Source organism: Tachyglossus aculeatus (genome assembly GCF_015852505.1).
Source record: "Tachyglossus aculeatus isolate mTacAcu1 chromosome Y4 unlocalized genomic scaffold, mTacAcu1.pri scaffold_167_arrow_ctg1, whole genome shotgun sequence".
In the NCBI taxonomy this organism is placed as follows: Eukaryota; Metazoa; Chordata; class Mammalia; order Monotremata; family Tachyglossidae; genus Tachyglossus; species Tachyglossus aculeatus.
The window spans coordinates 161,094-179,589 of record NW_024044836.1 but is presented as its reverse complement, the minus strand read 5'-3'; the positions used below and the strand labels follow the sequence as shown (position 1 = coordinate 179,589).

General features: G+C 47.9%; 1 protein-coding gene across 1 annotated transcript in view; it reads left to right on the top strand.

Moving 5' to 3' along the window:
- The window catches only part of LOC119921747 (RING finger protein 17-like), a 93,474-nt gene that overhangs the window by 24,073 nt on the left and 50,905 nt on the right, over positions 1-18,496 (top strand). Inside the window, exons 3-4 of the mRNA XM_038741806.1 lie at positions 1,882-1,958; positions 2,298-2,439. Of these exons, the coding sequence (XP_038597734.1) occupies positions 1,882-1,958; positions 2,298-2,439 (219 nt within the window). The remainder of the gene's footprint in view (positions 1-1,881; positions 1,959-2,297; positions 2,440-18,496) is intronic.

Here is an 18,496-nt window from a genome sequence, read left to right as displayed (position 1 = left end):
CTTACTGTGTGCAGAGCACTGTACTAAGCGCTTGGGAAAGTGCAGTACAGCCATAAAGAGAGGCATTCCCTGCCCACCACAAGCTCGCAGTCTAGAGCGGGGGAGACAGACGTCAGTTCAAATATACAGACATCAATATGAATAAATGAAATTACAGATAAATACGTAAGAGCAAAAGGAGCCATTCAGGGGGATGCAGAAGGGAGGGGGAGATGAGGAAAAGTGGGGCTTAGTTTTGGAAGGCGTCCTGGAGGAGATGTGCCTTCCGTAAGGCCTTGAAGGTGGGGAGGGTACTTGTCTGGCAGATTTGAGGGGGGAGGGCATTCCAGGCCAATGGCAGGACTTGGGCCAGGCTCGGCGCCGAGAAAGGAGGGATCGAGTCACCGTACGAAGTCAGAGCTGAAGAAGTAGATTGGGAGTCTTCCATGTAGAAATAAGTCACTTAAGCTTAGGAGAGAATAGAAGTTGAGAATGAGAGGATGGATGGAGAGGTAGAAAGGGACAGGGACTGGGAAGGTGATAAGGGAGAACTGGGGAGTTCACTAGTGATGACTTCAATTAAGAAGTAGGTGAAGTAGCTGGCCAGGTCATTGGGTGCACAAGATGGGGGAGACGGCCACCTGGAAGTTTAAGAAGGGATTTAGATGTCAGAAATAGGTGGTGTGGGCTGTGGGCTTGGGAGTGAGTAAGGGAGGAGAAGTAGCGTGACTGGGCAGTAGAGAGGCAGACTCTTAGCAGGTGAGCATCAGTTTGAGATGGATGATGCTTGAATATCTCTGCAGTTTAAGTGCCTGAATGGAGGAAGCATGCAATTTGAGATGACTCAGGGCTGAGGTTTGGTGGAACCAAATTGAGGGACAGGGTGCTAGATGACTTGCTTCCCCCATCGGTCTTTTTTTTTTCGGCATGACCCCCACCTCTACTTTGTAAATGCCATTAGAGCAGGGAATCATGTCTACTTATTTGACTGTACTAGGCCAAACACTTGGTTGCCATCACCTCTCCCTCCTACCTCACCTCCTTTCTCTCTTTCTACATCCCAGTCCTCATGCTCCACGTCTCTGGTGCTAACCTTCTCACTACGCCTCGTTCTCGCCGGTCCTGCCATCGACCCCCGGTCCATGTCATACCTCTGGCCTGGAATGCCTTCCCTCCTCAAATTCACCAAACAATCACACTTCCCCCTTCAAAGCCCTACTGAAGGCTCAGCTCCTCCAGAAGGCCTTCCCAGGCTAAGCCTCCGGCTCTTCCTCAGCTCCCCCTCCTCTCCCCACCACCCCCAACTCTCTCCCTTTGCTCTACCCCCTCCCTGCCTCACAGTATTTATGAGTATATGTGCACAGCTGTAATTCTATTTATATTGAAACCTGCTTACTCGTTTTGATATGTATATGTATATATATACATATATAGATATACATATATATCAAAACGAGTAAGCAGGTTTCAATACAAATAGAATATATACATTCTATAATATATATATAGTATTATATATATATATATATATATATTATATATGTATAATTGTGTTTATTCGTATTGATGCTACTAATGCCTGTATGTTGTTTTGATGTCTGTCTCCCTGCTTCCAGGCTATGAGCTGTTGTGTTAAGGGATTGTCTCTCCTTGTTGCTGAATTGTACTTTCCAAGCACTTAGTACAGTGCTGTGCGCATAGTAAGCACTCAACAAAATCAATTGAATGAATGAATAAACTTGGTTCCATGCTAGGTACAGGACTGAATAAATATTATTGTTGAATTCATTTTCTTTCCTCAGTTTCAAAACCCACTGCCAGGGGATTCTGTGGCATTTCCTTCACCTACAGTTAGCAGCTCAATTTTTATCATTTAACCTACACAGTATTCTAAAATTCCAGAGTGTCCATATTCTGAAGTCAGGATTTCAGAACGAACTGTCACGGCTGGAATCTGTGAAGCAGAGTGATCTTGTCAGGTAAGTTGCAGTGGTCTGAGAAGATGTAAGTTAACAGATTGTAAAACTGTTAGCACTACCTAGTCATTCATTCCCCGTGCCCTTCTGCTTCCTCCTCCTCATTCTTCCTTTCCCATTTCCCTTCTCCCCCTCCCTCCTTCCTCCTCCTCTCCTTCCCCACACTCCCTTCCCCTTCTTCCCATCCCCTGTTCTTTCTCCTCCGTTTTCCCCTCCTTCCTCTCCCTTCTCCCCGTCTGTCCTTCCCCAGCTACCTTCCCACCTACCAGGGGAGAGGAAGAATTACCGTACAGGAGATCATCTCTTTGCGTTGCTTATCCACTTGACTTTGCTTCTGTTTAGCTGTCAGCCACTGCTTCCCCATAAAGAGCCTGAGAAGGAAATGGCTATTCGGTATCTTCCACCTGTGTTACCCAAAGAATCAAGAGAAGTTTCTGTTGTAGTTTGCCATGTGAATAGTCCGGGTGATTTCTACCTTCGGCTGGTAAGTCCAGATCTTGAAAATGCTGCTCTGTTTCCGCAGTTCATGCATGTAGAATATAGAATGAGGAGTTTATCCCCAAGGATCTTAGGAAGTTGTGGAGAACTTGGAAAATTGTGTCCAACCTGATTGTCATGTATATACCCCAGTGCTTAATACAGTGCCTGGCTTAAAGGAAGCACTTAAAAAATTCGATTAAATAGCAGCAACCAAAAAAAAAAAAAAAAAGGAAAAAAATGGAATCTCCCATTAGGGATGAGGGATGAGCCTTGTCTAGTGGTTTACAGACTACCACTCACACTGTCTGGCCCTCGCTGGTCACATTGCCACTAGAGCAAGGAGTGGAACAAATATGTGGCTGGGTGGGAGGGCAGCACATTGCAAAGTGTGTAGGTTCTGGTATGTTTGTAGGTGCATGTGCGTACACGCTCATATGTGGGTATGTGTGTGTGTGTTTTCTAGTCCTTGTGCAATCTCTATAATAATAATAATGTTGGTATTTGTTAAGTGCTTACTATGTGCCTAGCACAGCACTGTTCTAAGTGCTGGGGTAGGTACAAGGCAACTAGGTTGTCCCACATGGGGCTCACAGTCTTAATCCCCATTTTATAGATGAGGTAACTGAGGCACAGAGAAGTTAAGTGACTTGCCTGTAGTCACACAGGTGACAAGTGGCAGAGCTAGGATTAGAACCCACAACCTTTGACTCCCAAGCCCGTGCTCTTTCCACTAAGCCATGCTGCTTCGCTAATCAGTCAATCAATCCTGTTTATTGAGGACGTAGGGTACGTAGAGCACTTACTAAGTGCTTAGATGAGTACCTCTAATAGAGTTGGTAGACTTATTCCCCGCCCACAGCGAGCTTACAGTCTGGGTTGGGGTGAGGGGGCAGACATTAATATAAAGAAAAAATTTATGGATGTGGATATAAGTGCTGTGGGGCCACGGGAGGGGTGAATAAAGGGAGCAAATCAAGGTGATGCAGAAGGGAATGGGAAAAGAGTAATGAGGGTTTAGTTGGATGGTTAAGTCAGTAGTCCAGCCTGCCTTCTCATCCCCTAACTCCTCCCTAAACAGTCCTCTTCTCCAACGGAGACCTCTGAGCTCTTGACCACCGAACCTCCCCCCATCTCCCCCCACTACTATCCCAGTCCTCATTTCCCACTTGGCCTGCCTCCCCTTCTTCCCCTCTCTCGATGTACATATCCCTGTTCTGAACTCTTGCCCTCCTCACTGAAGCCAACTTCCTTGCCCCCTCTGTCCCTCCCTCGATTTCACACCACCAATTTCTAGCCCTTAGTCATCTCCATAGTTACCCTTCCTGCACTCCAGCGCTCATGCATCATCATGCTGTTGGTGGAATTGCAAGCACCAGGGCTTCTTCGTCCATCGCAGATTCATCTTGCCTGCTGTAACTCTGCTCCCTCCTCAGTTCAGTAATGCTACTTCTCCTCCCTTATTGAACACCGTCCATGCCCATTGCCTTCACCAGTTATTCCAGGCAGTTAACTCCTTCCCAAAGCCCTCAGTGCCCCTATCTCCTAACTTTCTTTCCCACCATAATTGTGGCCACTGCTGTGTTAATGAACTTGAACACCATCAGAGGTGACCTCCCCAAATTACCCACCCTAACTTTTCAGTTCCCTCCTGCCTTTACTTTGTCCCACCCCATCCCCATCCCTGTCCATCCCCTCATCCTTCTCGGCTGTTTCCTAATAGGAGGTCTTCTGCCTGCTTTCAAAATCTACCTCCTCCACCTGTGCTGTGCCTCCAGCCTCAGTCCTTCACCCGGTATAAAAACACTTGTGCCCAGTCTTCTTCCCTCCTCAACTGCCATCTTCCACTTCTCACTCTGGTGGGTACTTCCGCTTTGCATTCAGACACTCCCGTTCCTCCCGTACCATTCAGAACACCTGCTCTGGACCTCACTGCTCCATCCAGCTATCACCCAATCTCCCTCCCCTGCTGTCTTTCTAGCCACACCTCACAATCAGGCATGTACCTGTGCCGAATCCCCTTCCTCTCCTCCAACCCCCATCTTGATTTCTCCAAATCTGTTTAATGCTCTCTTGAGATCCCTTTCTTCATCATCAGTGACCTCCTTTTTCTGGCCAAATTTAGTGGACACAACTCCATCCTAATTCTCCTTGAACCCTCAGCTCCTCCTAACCTCATTGACCATCCCCTTCTCCTGGAAACGCTCTCAAACCTAAGATTTTGTCTCACTGCTCTCTCCTGGTTATCCTTTACCTCACTCACAGCCAGTTAGCCAGTCAGTGAGTCAGTCAGTGAGTCAGTCAGTCAGGCAGTTCTATTTACTGAGCACTTAGAATATATTCATTCATTCACTCATTCATTAATTCATTCATTGTATATATTGAACACTTCCTGTGTACAAAGCACAGTACTAAGCGCTTGGGAGAGTACAGTATAAGAACAAACAGACACATTCCTACCCACAACGAACTCACAGTCTAGAAGGGGAGACAGTCATTAATATAAATAAATAAGTTCATAAGTAAATAAATAAATGAAAAATAAATAGCAGATATATGCATGTGTGCTGTGGGGATGGGAAGGAGAATGAATGAAGGAGCGAGTAAGAGTGGCACAGAAGGGAGTGGGAGAAGAGGAGAGGAGGACTTAGTCAGGGAAGATATCTTGGGGGAGATGTGCCTTCAGTAAGGTTTTGAAGTAGGGGAGAGTAATGATCTCTCTGATATGAGGAGGGAGGGTGTCCCAGGCCAGAGGTAGGACGTGGGCGAGAGTTCAGTGGCAAGATAGATGAGATCACAGTAGAGTGAGAAGGCTAGCATTAGAGGGACAAAGTGTGTGGTCCGGGTTGTAGTCAGAAAGTAGTGAGGTGAGGTAGGAGGGGGCAAGGTGATTAAGTGATTTAAAATCCATGGTGAGAAGTTGTGTTTTGACGTGGAGGTAGATGAGCTATGCTTGGAGTTTCTTGAGGGGTGGGGAGACATGGTTTGAGCTTTTTTGTAAGAAAATGATGTGGGCAACAGAATGGAGTATGGACTGGAGTGGGGAGAGACAGGAAGCAGGGAGGTCAACCAGGAGGCTGTTGCAATAATCAAGGCAGGATAGGGTAAGTGCTTGCATTAATGTAGTAGCAGTTCGAATGGAGAGGAAGGGGCGGAGTTTGGCAGTGTTGTGAAAGTAGAATTGACAGGATTCAGTGATGGCTTGAATACATGGGTGGAGTGAGAGAGAGTAGTCAGGATAACACCCAAGTTCCGGGCTTGTGAGACAGGAAGAATGATGGTGCCGTCAACAGTCATGGGAAGGTGAGTGGGAGGATAAGGTTTGGGTGGGAAGATAAGAAGTTCAGTGTTAGCCATATTAAGTTTGAGGTGTCGGGAGGACATCCAGCTAGAGATGTCTTGAACACATGAGGACATGCGAGACTGCAGAGAGGGTGAGCGATCAGGGCTGGAGAATTAAATTCGGGTGTCATCAAGATAGAGGTAATAGATGAAGCTGTATAAGCGAATGAGTTTTCCAAGGGAGTGGGTGTAGATGGAGAAGCAAAGGGGACCTTGCAGGACCCCCACAGTTAGGGGATGGGAGGCAGAGGAGGAGTCCGTGAAAGAGACTGAGAATGAGCTGCCAGAGTGGTAGGAGGAGAAACAGGAGAGGACAAGGGTCAGTGGCATGAGGAAGATGTGGTGATAACTGGAGGGAGCCGTGGGGTCAGGGGAGGTTTTTTTTTTAAGGATGGGGAGATATGGGCATGTTTAAAAGCAGTAGGGAAGAAGCCATTGGCGAGTGAACAGTTGAAGATGGCAGTCAGGGAGGGAAGCAGGGAGAGGGCATGTGTTTTGATAAGGTGAGAAAGAATGGGGTTGGATGCACAGGTGGACAGGGTGGATTTGAGAGAAGGCAGGAGATTACTTCTGGAGATGGTTCTGGGAAAGATGGGAGAGTTGAAGAAGGGGCAGGAGAGGGGAGTGACTGAAGAGGGGCAGGGGAGATTTTCGGGAGATTACGCCTGGTAGGGTCAATTTTGTTCATGAAGACAGTGGCCAGGTCATTGGAGGCAAGAGATAGGGGAGGTGGGGTGACAGGGGGCAGAGAAGGTAGTTAAATATCTGGAACAACTGGCGAGGTTGTTGGGCATCGGTGTCAATAAGGGTGGAGAAATAGTTATGCCGGGCAGAGGAGATAAACTTGAAGTGGACGAAATCAGCCTGATATCTGGATTTCCATCAGCAATGCTCTGCAGCTCGTGCACAGGAGCAAAGGAGGCAATCTGTAGAGGTGATCCAGGGCTGTGGGTTAGTGGTATGAGTGCGACAAGGGGTAGCGGAGCAAGGGAGTTGAGCTCAGGAGAGACGGTGGTGCTGAGAGTGTCAGTTTGGTCATCAAGGGAAGGTAGTTGGGTATAGAGGCCAAGTGGGGCATGATGACTTGAGAAAATTCGATGGGGTCAAAAGATTGGAGGTCTCTGTGGGGAAACAGTACTGATTTATGGGGAAGAGGTGTGTGGGAGAGAAGTCCGGTGAGGAGATTGTGGTCAGATTGAGGGATTTCAGATTTTGTGAGGGTAGAGATTGTGCAGTGTGCAGTGTGCAGTGTCTTGAGCTAATGAGATCTAGCGTGTGTCCAAGTTGGTGAGTGGGTGAGGTCGATTGAACAGGAGGTCATTGGAATTGAGGAGTGATTGAAGGTGGGCAGTAGAAGAAGGGTCGTTAGGAACATCTGTGTGGATATTGAAGTTCCCAAGGATGAATATAGGCAAGGAGAAAGAAGGAAGGAATGCGAGAAAGGGATCACAATGAATCAAGAAGTTGGACGTGGCACCTGGTGGGCGGCAGATGACAGCTTATAGAATGTGCAGTGGGTGGTGGAGGCGCATGATGTGGGCTTTAGAGAAAGGGAAAGAAAAGGATGGGGGAAGGTGCGAAAGTGGCACTGGGTCATGAGAAGGAAGCCAGCACCTCCCCCTTTCCCAGTGAGTCTGGGGGAATGGGAGAAGATGAGGCCCCCGCTGGAGAGAGCAGGAGAGGAGACCGTGTCATCTGGGGAGAAGCAGTTTTCAGTGATGGCAAGGAGGAGTAGTGACCAGAACAGGAACTGGTCAGTAGTGAAGGGAAGCTTCCCCATGATGGAGTAGGGGTTTCACAGACCTCACTTGGCTGAGGCTTTGGGGATGGGGTGAGGGGTAGAATGGAGTTGAATGGGGATGAGCTGGCAGGGGCCAGATAGATCGTCGGTCCGCGGTTGTGGGGTAGTGGAGACCGTCCCCTTAATTCAGTTTTTTGGCCCCTGGTTTGCCAGGTGGGAGCTGGGATGGTCAGCAGCCAGCAGCCTTTTTCCCTCAGCCGTGCACGCTGGCCCCCGTTGTGTGTGTGTGTGTGTGTGTGTGTGTGTGTCGGGAGGGGGCGGGGCCATGGGTCTCGGTGTACCTCCCTTCGGGTGCCATCCTAGATCCCCCACTGGCAGGGAGAGGGAGAGGATGGGAACAGTGACCCTTCTTCTTTGAGCATGGGTCTGGAGGAGTTGCCCCACATTGGACCTCTGGCACTGTCCCTGCTGCCTCTCACAGCCCTACCACAGTCCCACTCCCACGGCCGCCATCCTGACTTGTTTCCAGTGTGCAAAGTCATGTACTAAGTGCGTGGGAGAGTACAGGATAGCAATGTAACTGTCACTTCCCTATCCACAATGAGCTTACAGTCTAGAGGGGAAGACAGGTATTAAAGCTAATGCACTACAGGTAGCTATGTAAGTGCTGTGGAGCTTGCGAGGTGGCAGGCGAGGGATGAATAAGGGGAGCAAGTCAGGGCAACGTGGAAGGGAGTTAAAGAAGAGGAAATGCCTCTTGGAGAAGTGTCTTTAATAAGGTTTTGAAGGTGGGGAGAGTAATTTTCAGTTATGAGAAGGGAGAACGTTCCAGGCCAAAGGCAGAGTGATTATCATTATAGTTACGATTACTAGTATGGTATTTGTTAAGCACTTACTGTGTGTCAAGCAGTGTTCTAAGCTCTGGGGTAATACAAGTTAATTGAGAGGGACTGTGTCCCTATCCCTCTTGGGGCTTACTCTTTTATTCCCTACTTAACAGGTGAGGTGACTGAGGCCCAGAGAATTTAAGTGATTCGCCCAAGGTCACACAGCAGACATGTGGCTGAACCAGGATTAGAACCCAGGTCCTTCTGACTCCCAGGCCCATGCTTTATCCCCAAAGCCACGTGCTTACTACCGCTAACACTAGTCAGTCAGTCAGTCAGTCGTATTTATGGAGCACCTGGGACACATTAAACAGACACATTGCCTGACCACAACGAGCTTCTATTATTATTACTATTGCTGCTGCTGCTGCTACTACTACTGCTACCGCTACTGCTACCGCTACTGCTACCGCTACTGCTACCGCTACTACTGCCACAACCACTACCACTACTACATTCATTACTGTTACTACTGCTACGACCGCAATTACTGCTGCTGTTACCATGGGTGTAGTTAAGTGGCAACAGCAGCTCCTGCCTTTCTGTTCCCTGGCTCCATCCAGGCCTGAAATCCTCAAATCCTTTTGGAAAGGAGAAGGCCCTACAACTGGACTGGGCTGAAGTCAGCAGAAATGAGGGTTCGTGAATCACTCTGGGAAGAGTACAGATAACTCTAGCAAAACTAAAATTAAAGGAACAAGCTGCATTGGCTCCCCCACCAGCACCTGGGAGTACTCTGAGCAGGTGGGTGTCGATGCTAGTCAGAGAGCCTGGCCATCATTTTCCCCCAGCTTTATACTTATGGCCAGAGCAGGTATCATTACGAGTGAGAGGGTCTAGCCCCTTGCTGCATTTTATTTTTAATATTTTGCTTCTACTGCCGTCTCTGACTCAGCCTTCTTGGCCTGGGGAGGAAAGGGGAGAGAGGGTTGCTATAGCAATTCCCTTTTCCAAAATGCTGTAAACTCCTTATGGGCAGTCCTCTTTTGTACAAACTCGGTTGTATGGTACGGTCCAAAGTGAGAAGCAGTGTTCTGTAGTTCATTCATTCATTCAGTCGTATTTATTGAGCACTTACTGTGTGCACAGCACTGTACTAAGCGCTTGGGAAGTACAGGTTGGGAAGCAGCGTGGCTCAGTGGAAAGAGCCCGGGCTTTGGAGTCAGAGGTCATGGGTTCAAATCCCGGCTCTGCCACTTGTCAGCTGTGTGACTTTGGGCAAGTCACTTCACTTCTCTGGGCCTCAGTTCCCTCATCTGTAAAATGGGGATTGAGACTGTGAGCCCCACGTGGGACAACCTGATCACCTTGTAAACTCCCCAGCACTTAGAACAGTGCTTTGCACATAGTAAGCGCTTCATAAATGCCAAAAAAAACCCCACCAAACCATATAGAGACGGTCCCTACCCAGCAGTGGGCTCACAGTCTAGAAGGGGGAGGTAATCAGGTTGTCCCACGTGGGGCTCACAGTCTTAATCCCCCTTTTACAGATGAGGTAACTGAGGCCCAGGGAAGTGAAGTGACTTGCCCAAAGTCACACAGCTCACAAGTGGTGGAGCCAGGATTTGAACCCATGACCTCTGACTCCAAAGCCCGGGCTCTTCCCACTGAGCCACGCTGCTTCTTCGTAGTTGATAGTGCACGGGCCTGGCAGTCAGGAGGACCTGGGTTGTAATCCCAGCTGCACCACTTTTCCGCTGAGGGATCTTGGGCAAGTCACTTAACTTCTCGGTGCCTCAGTTACCTTTTCTGTAAAGTGGGGATTGAGACTGTGAGCCCCACGTGGGACAACCCGATTACCCTGTATCTACCCCAGCGCTTAGAACAGTGCTCAGCACATAGTTAACGCTTAACACATACCAACATTATTATTATTATTATTATTATTATTATTATTATTATTATTATTATTATTATTATTATTATTATTATTATTATTATTATTATTATTATTATTATTCTCTGTGCTTCAGTTACCTCATCTGCAAAGTGGAGGTTAAGACTGTGAGCCCCATGGGCGACATTGGCTCTGTCCAATCTGGATAAGTTGTATCACCACCGGGTGCCTAGTAGAATTCCCGGCACATAGTAAGTGCTTAACAGATACCATTGAAGAAAAGAAGTGCTTAGTGCTGTGCTCTACACACTGTAAGTGTTCAATAAGTATCATTGATTGATTGATGGACTGATAGATGACAGAGGAAATGGCACACACCCAGGGGGCTGCAAGACAGGAGGACCGGAAAGAGTGGAGAAAGGAAGAATGATAGAAAATGAGCAAGGGCAGAAGGGGCCATGAGGACAGTGACCAAGAGAGAGGATTGGATAAAGAGAAATCAGAGGAAGGCTGGAGAACGGATTGGACAGCGATTTAAGGAAACAATAGGAATGGGAAATTAGAGGGGACACAAATTCGCAGGGAGAAGGACAGAGGCAGAGACAGAGAAGCAGAGAGGGAGAGAGATGGGTGAAGATAAGGAAATTAATAGGAACAAATGAAAGGAGTGATGGAAACACTGTGGGAAAAGTCACACATGCGTACACTCAGACACACACATACTCTCTCTCTCTCTCTCTCTCTCTCTCTCTCTCTCTCTCTCTCTCTCTCTCTCTCTCTCTCTCTCTCTCTCTCTCTCTCTCTCTCTCTCTCTCTCTCTCCCTTGCCCCCCCCACACATACCCAACCCAAATTCCTCATCAGTATTTCACACACTTCCGTCAGAATGAATTTACAAACTTAATGGTTTAAAGGTCACCCCTAACCTATTAGTATAGAAATATCTGCTATCGATGTGGGCAGCAGGTCAATGGCAAGGTAGATTAGAGTTTTCCTCAGGCTCTCTCGCTTTCTCTTCCTTTGTCTCCCCCTCTTTAACTGGGTGTCTCTCAAGGTTATGTTTTGGGTCCTCTTCTTATCTCAGTCAACCTTGCCTCCAAGAGCATAGCCACAGTCCTGCTTCCTCTGCCATGTCTACCCAGAGGACTCCTTAATATACTTCGCCAACCCTGACTTCGCTTCTTCTTGCAACCTGACATATCCTCCTGCCTCTAGGGCATACCTTCTTGAATGTCTCCCCAGGACTCTTATGGACCGTATTCTGGTGTTTGGCGAGTTCCCAGAAGATTGCTAGTTGTGAGGCTGGGGTAGCGAGCCACATCAGCACTTACCCAAGTCTTTGGAACATCAGTTTTGCCTGTACTCAGGTAGGGGGCATGGGGCATATAACCAGAGTTGAATTTTCCTTTTTCCTCCCCACATGCCTATCCATGTCCTACACCTCACTACCCACTGGGAGCGAGCTTTGAATCCATTCATTCAGTTATATTCTTGAGCGCTTACCTTGAATATGAATTCTTCTAGGAAACTACCTTTTCCATGTGGACTGCAACGTCCTCACTGTGCATACTTTTAAAACAACAACATAGAAAACTTGGTCTTGCTTCCTTCACAGATTTTGGGACATTTTAACTTATGCACCGGAAAATGGTTATACTGTATTCCCCAAGTGTTTATACAGAGCTCTGTACACACAGCAGTCACTCAGTAGATACGATTGACTGATCAGTCGATTGAAATTCCCAGCAAATATTGCTTATACCTCAGCCGTGCTGTGGCACTGTCCCGAGAAGAAGCTTTGTGATAGGGAAGTTGTTGTTCCCAGACCAGTCCCCGAAGGTCTCCCTGCACACATTTTAAAACAAAAACTTGAACTTTTTTTCTCAGGGATTGTAGGAATTTTAAACTGTGAAACAAAACAAAAACCTGACGGGGATCGAGACAATCCATCAATCAGTCAATCGTATTTATTGAGCGCTTACTGTGTGCAGAGCACTGTACTAAGCGCTTGGGAAGTACAAGTTGGCAACATATAGAGACAGCCCCTACCCAGCAGTGGGCTCACAGTCTAGAAGGGGGAGACAGAGAACAAAACCAAACATGTTAACAGAATAAAATAAATAGACTAGATATGTACAAGTAAAATGAATGAATAAATAAACAAACAAACAAACAAACAAATAAATAAATAGAGTAATAAATATGTACAAACACATATACATATATACAGGTGCTGTGGGGAAGGGAAGGAGGTAAGGCGGGGGGGATGGAGAGGGGGGCGAGGGGGAGAGGAAGGAGGAGGCTCAGTCTGGGAAGGCCTCCTGGAGGAGGTGAGCTCTCAGTAGGGCCTTGAAGGGAGGAAGAGAGCCAGCTTGGTGGATGGGCAGAGGGAAGGCATTCCAGGCCCGGGGGATGACATGGGCTGGGGGTCGACGGCGGGACAGGCGAGAACGAGGCACGGTGAGGAGATTAGCAGCAGAGGAGCGGAGGGTGCGGGCTGGGCTGTAGAAGGAGAGAAGGGAGGTGAGGTAGGAGGTGGCGAGGTGATGGACAGCCTTGAAGCCGAGGGTGAGGAGTTTCTGCCTGATGCGCAGATTAATTGGTAGCCACTGGAGATTTTTGAGGAGGGGAGTAACATACCCAGAGCGTTTCTGGACAAAGACGACCCGGGCAGCAGCATGAAGTATGGATTGAAGTGGGGAGAGACACGAGGATGGGAGATCAGAGAGAAGGCTGATGCAGTAGTCCGGGCAGGATAGGATGAGAGCTTGAACGAGCAGGGTAGGGGTTTGGATGGAGAGGAAAGAGCGGATCTTGGCAGTGTTGCGGAGCTGAGACCAGCAGGTTTTGGTGACGGCTTGGATGTGAGGGGTGAACGAGAGAGCGGAGTCGAGGATGACACCAAGGTTGTGGGCCTGTGAGACGGGAAGGCGGGTAGTGCCGTCAACAGTGATGGGAAAGTCAGGGAGAGGGCAGAGTTTGGGAGGGATGACAAGGAGTTCAGTCTTGGACATGTTGAGTTTTAGGTGGCGGGCAGACATCCAGATGGAGATGTCCTGAAGGCAGGAGGAGATGCGAGCCTGGAGGGAGGGGGAGAGAGCAGGGGCAGAGATGTAGATTTGGGTGTCATCAGCGTAGAGATGATAGTTGAAGCCGTGGGAGCGAATGAGGTCACCGCGGGAGAGGGTGTAGATCTCTACAGATCTCTAGAACAGAAGGGGACCAAGAACTGAACCTTGGGCAACCCCCACAGTAAGGGGATGGGAGGGGGAGGAGGAGCCTGCAAAAGAGACTGAGAATGAACGACCGGAGAGATAAGAGGAGAACCAGGAGAGGACGGAGTCAGTGAAGCCAAGGTTGGATAGCGTGTTGAGGAGTGGGGGGTGGCCCACAGTGTCGAAGGCAGCTGAGAGGTCGAGGAGGATTAGGATAGAGTATGAGCCGTTGGATTTGGCAAGCAGGAGGACTTTGGTGACCTTTGAGAGGGCAGTTTCCGTGGAATGTAGGGGACGGAAGCCAGACTGGAGGGGGTCGAGGAGAGAGTTGGTGTTGAGGAATTCGAGGCAGCGCCTGTAGATGACTCGTTCAAGGAGTTTGGAAAGGAATGGTAGGAGGGAGATGGGGCGATAACTAGAAGGTGAGGTGCGGTCAAGAGAGGGTTTTTTTAGGATGGGAGAGACATGGGCATGTTTGAAGGCAGAGGGGAAGGGACCAGTGGAGAGTGAGCGGTTGAAGATGGAAGTTAAGGAGGGGAGAAGGGATGGAGCGAGAGACAGATTCCACCAATAAAACCATCTCTAAAGGAAGCAATGCATAAACTGCTGTGGAACAGTGCTTTGAACTAGTGAAATAATGGTCACAGAAGGTTCATTCATTCAGTCCTATTTATTGAGCACTTACTGGGTGCAGAGCACTGTCCTAAGCACTTAGAAGGTACAATTTGGCAACAAATTAGTGACAGTCCTTACCCAACAATGGGCTCACCGTCTCGAAGCGGGGAGACAGACAACAAAACAAAACAAGTAGAGAGGCATCAGTAGTATCAATATAAATAAATAGAAGTATAGATATATGCACATCATTAGTAAAATAAATAGGATAAAAAATGTGTACATAATATACACAAGTGCTGTGGGGCAGGGAGGGCGGCATAGTAGAGGGAGGGAGACGGGGCAATGAGGAGGGGAGGAGGAGGAGAGGAAAGGGTGGGGGCTCAGTCTGGGAAGGCCTCCTGGAGGAGGTGAGCTTTCAGGAGGGCTATGAAGGAGGGGAGTGGGCTAGTTTGTGGCTGTGAGGGGGGAGGGCATTCCAGGCCAGAGGTAGGATGTGGACCAGGGGTCGATGGCAGGACAGATGAGAAAGAGGCACAGTGAGTAGGTTAGTGGCAGAGGAGCGGAGGGTGCAGGCTGGGCTGTAGGAGAAAAGGGAGGTGAAGTAGGAGGGGGCAAGGTGATGGAGAGTTTGAAGCCAATAGTGAGTTTTTGCTGGATACAAAGGTTGATAGGTAACAACTGGAGAGTTTTGAGGAGGGGGTGACATGCCCAGAGCGCTTCTGTAGAAAGATAATCCGGGCAGCAGAGTGAGGTATAGACTGAAGTCGGGAGAGACAACAGTTTGGGTGGTCAGAAAAGAGGCTGATGCAGTAATCCAGTTGGGATGTGATAAGTAATGGTACTAACAAGGTAGTAGTTTGGATGGAGAGGAAAGGGCGGATCTTGGTGGTGATGTGAAGGTGAGACGAACAGGTTTTGGTGACAGATTGAATATGTGGGGTGAATGAGCGAGCGGAGTCAAGGATGACACCAAGGTGGCTGGCTTGTGAGATGGGAGGGACGGTAGTGCCGTCCAAAGTCACGGGAAAGTTAGGGAGAGGACAGAATTTGGGAGGGAAGATATGGAGCTCATTTTTAGACAGGTTGAGCTTTAGGTGATGGGAGGACATCCAGGTGGAGTTGTCCTGAAGGCAGGAGGCGATATGAGCCTGGAGGGAGGGAAAGAGAACAGGGAGAGCTGTGGTCTGTTGTTGTTGAAGGGAGAGGGAGTTCCAGGTCCCACCACTTTTCTGCTCTGTGACCTTCGGCAAGTCACTTCACTTCTCTGTGCTTCAGTTACCTCATCTGTACAGTGTGGATCAAGACTGGGAGCCCGATGTGGGAGAGGGACTGTGTCCAGCCTGATCACCTTGTATCTGGCCAGCACTTAGAACAGTGCCTGGCACTTAGTGAGCACTTAACAAATACGATAAAAAAAAGAGTGTATCATGTGTCAAGCACTGTTCTAAGTGCCAGGGAGTACACAAAAATGTCAGATCAGACACCATCCCTGGGCTCATGGTCCAAATAAAGAGGCCCGGTATTGATTTCCCATTTTACGGATGAGGAAACCAAGGCACAAGTTAAGTGAGTTGTCGAGGGCCACCGCAGGACAAGGGGTGAACTCAGGCCCCCTGACCGCCACTTTCTTCCTCCTGACTGAAATTTGTTTTTTTCCCTTGGAGGGCAGGGATCATAATGCCTAACTCCACTAAAAGTATTCAAAATCACAAGCATATAGTACAGCTTTGCACGGACACCACACTCAATAAGTACTATTTATGCAGTGCATATTCTTGGCCTAGACTGCCTCGCCCACAATTACTCTCCTACTTATCGTTTTGTGCTCTAGCCATTAACAGTTTTGAGTGACTTGTGTCTGTCAGTACCCACCATTGCAGTGTAAACTCCTTGAGGGCAAGGCCACTTTCGCAACTGTATTCTCATTAGTATACATCACACAGAGGGTACTCAATAATAACCACTGACTGATTACTAGAGAGGACTAAACATAATTTGGAGAGGTAAAATGTAGTATTCACATTTTGAATGGTCATTTTTTCATTAATTGGAAATACTTTTTTTAAAATTTGAGTGATAGAAATTTCAGATGTAAACCTCAGATCCTCAGAAAACAGTTCAAAAATGAAGAAATCATGTAAGTGATAAGGAAGCGATAGAAAACAGAGCCCGGAGATCTTTGTTCCAATCGTACAGTTCTACCCATTGCAAATAGAGTGTCTTCAATCACCAGTTCCTGTACTAATAAATAATGTTCTTGTCCTGAGATAGGTCTAGCCCTCTCATTGTTCCAATGGGAAGAGCACAGCTCTGGGAATCTGGAGTTCTGTGTTTTACGTGAATCAATCAATCAATCAATCGTATTTATTGAGCGCTTACTGTGTGCAGAGCACTGTACTAAGCGCTTGGGAAGTACAAGTCGGCAACACATAACACTTGAATGCAGTTGAAGGGTGTGAGTACCCAGGTGCTTGAGTGACATGGACATACTAAAGTGACAGATGGGATGGAGTGGGGATTTACTGTAAAGAGATAAAATATTAATCCAGGGAGGGCTGCTGGAGGTGTACCTTCCAAAGGACTTTGACAATGGAGAGAGCAGTGGTCTGCCAGACGTGAAGTGGAAGGCGGTGGGGTGGGGGCGTGGCGGGGGAGGGGACCAGGCAGGGTATCACCAAGGCCATCGGCTTGAGAGACAGAAAGGTTGGTGGTGGTGCTGCTATTTTGAGGGATGGGCTGGGTAGAGGACATGATTTGAGAAGAAAAAGGAAGTGTTCACTTTTGAGTGGGTTGAGTTTGAGTTGCTGGCAGGGGTTACATTAGAAGTTTGTGCTTGCCGAAGTATGTGCATTAGAAGTACTTCTAATGTAGAAGCATGTGCACCATAAGAAAGTATAGCTCCTGGGGCCACCTTCCAAGTTGATAACAACATTTATGGTGTTTATTTAGCATTTACTATGAACCAGACTACTGTGTTTAGCACTGGGGTAGGTTCAAAAGAGTTGGATTGGTTTCAGTCTCTGTCCCATGTGGGGCTTGGTCTGAAAGATAGGGAAAGTGGGTTGTCTTATCCCCACTTTGTAGGTCAGGGAATTGAGGCAAAGAAAAATTAAGTGACCTGCCCAAGGTCCCACAGTAGGCCATTGGCACAGTTAGTACTAGCAGCTGGGTCTCCTGACTCTCAGGGCCGTGTTCTTTCCACTATCAGCAGAGATGCAAATAGGAATGCGTAACCATCAAAGGTAATTGAGGATGGGGACATGTGAGCAGAGTGATTTTTTATTTTAAAATGATTTAGGCAGCAGTGTGAAATATAGGCAGGAGAGGGGAGGAGAGACCAGAGACCCGGAGACCAGACAACAAGTAGGCTGATTCAGTAGTCTAGTCAGCTTAGGATTCTTTCAGTCTATCTGTTAAGCGCTAACCAGTGTGCAGAGCACTGTTGGATGGTGATAATATGACCTGGCCCCTTGCCCAGGATGGTGGCTACTTAGTTGTCAGGTAGAGGGTTGAATCTGTCAAATGTGAAGAAAAAACCCCACAACAATTGGGTTTAATGACACCCCGAATGTGAGAGCTGAGGGAGAAAGATGAGGGAGGTTGGTAATGGGTAGTGGACAGAGATAGGAAGTCTCCCAGAAAGCATTTCCTCACCAGCTTGCCCTCCCCCTCCATTCTGCATCACCTAAGAATAATCTCTCTTTTCTTCCCCACTCACTTCCTTTATTTGTGTCACCTGTGCCTTGAAGTCTGTATTTTTTTAAAAAAAATTTAGGGTATTTGTTAACCGCTCATTATGTATCAAGCAGTGTTCTGAGCAGCGGGTAGTCACAAATTAAACAGCTTAGACACAGTCCGTGTCGCAGATGGGACTCATAGTTTAAGTAGGGTGGAGAACAGGTATTGAGTCTCTGTTTATTGGTTGAAGAAACTGAGGCAGAAAGAAGTTTTGTGACTTGCCCAAGGTCCCACGGAAAGCAGCATGAGAAGCTGTGTGGCCCTATGGGAGGCAGAGAACCTGGTTTCTAGTCCCCATTCCACTTCTTGTGTTCTGTGTGACTCTGGGCAAGTGACCTAACTTCTCTGCCTCAGTTCCGTCAAAATTCAGATTCAATACTTGTACTCCCTCTTATGTATATGTATTTAGCCATTGCTACTTGGATAGCTCGTTGTCATCTCAAACTTAATGTGTCCAAAACAGAGCACCTTTATCTTCCCACCCAAACGCTCATCTTCCCCTGACTTTCCTATCCCTGTGGACAGCACCACCATATTTCCTGTTTCACAAAGCCCATAACCGTGGCGTTATCCTTGACGCCTCTCATTCAACCCAGCTATTCAATCCATCACTTAATCTTGTTGGTTCAACCTTCACAACGTTGCTAAAATCCTCGCTATCCCCTTATCATAACTGCTACCATGATG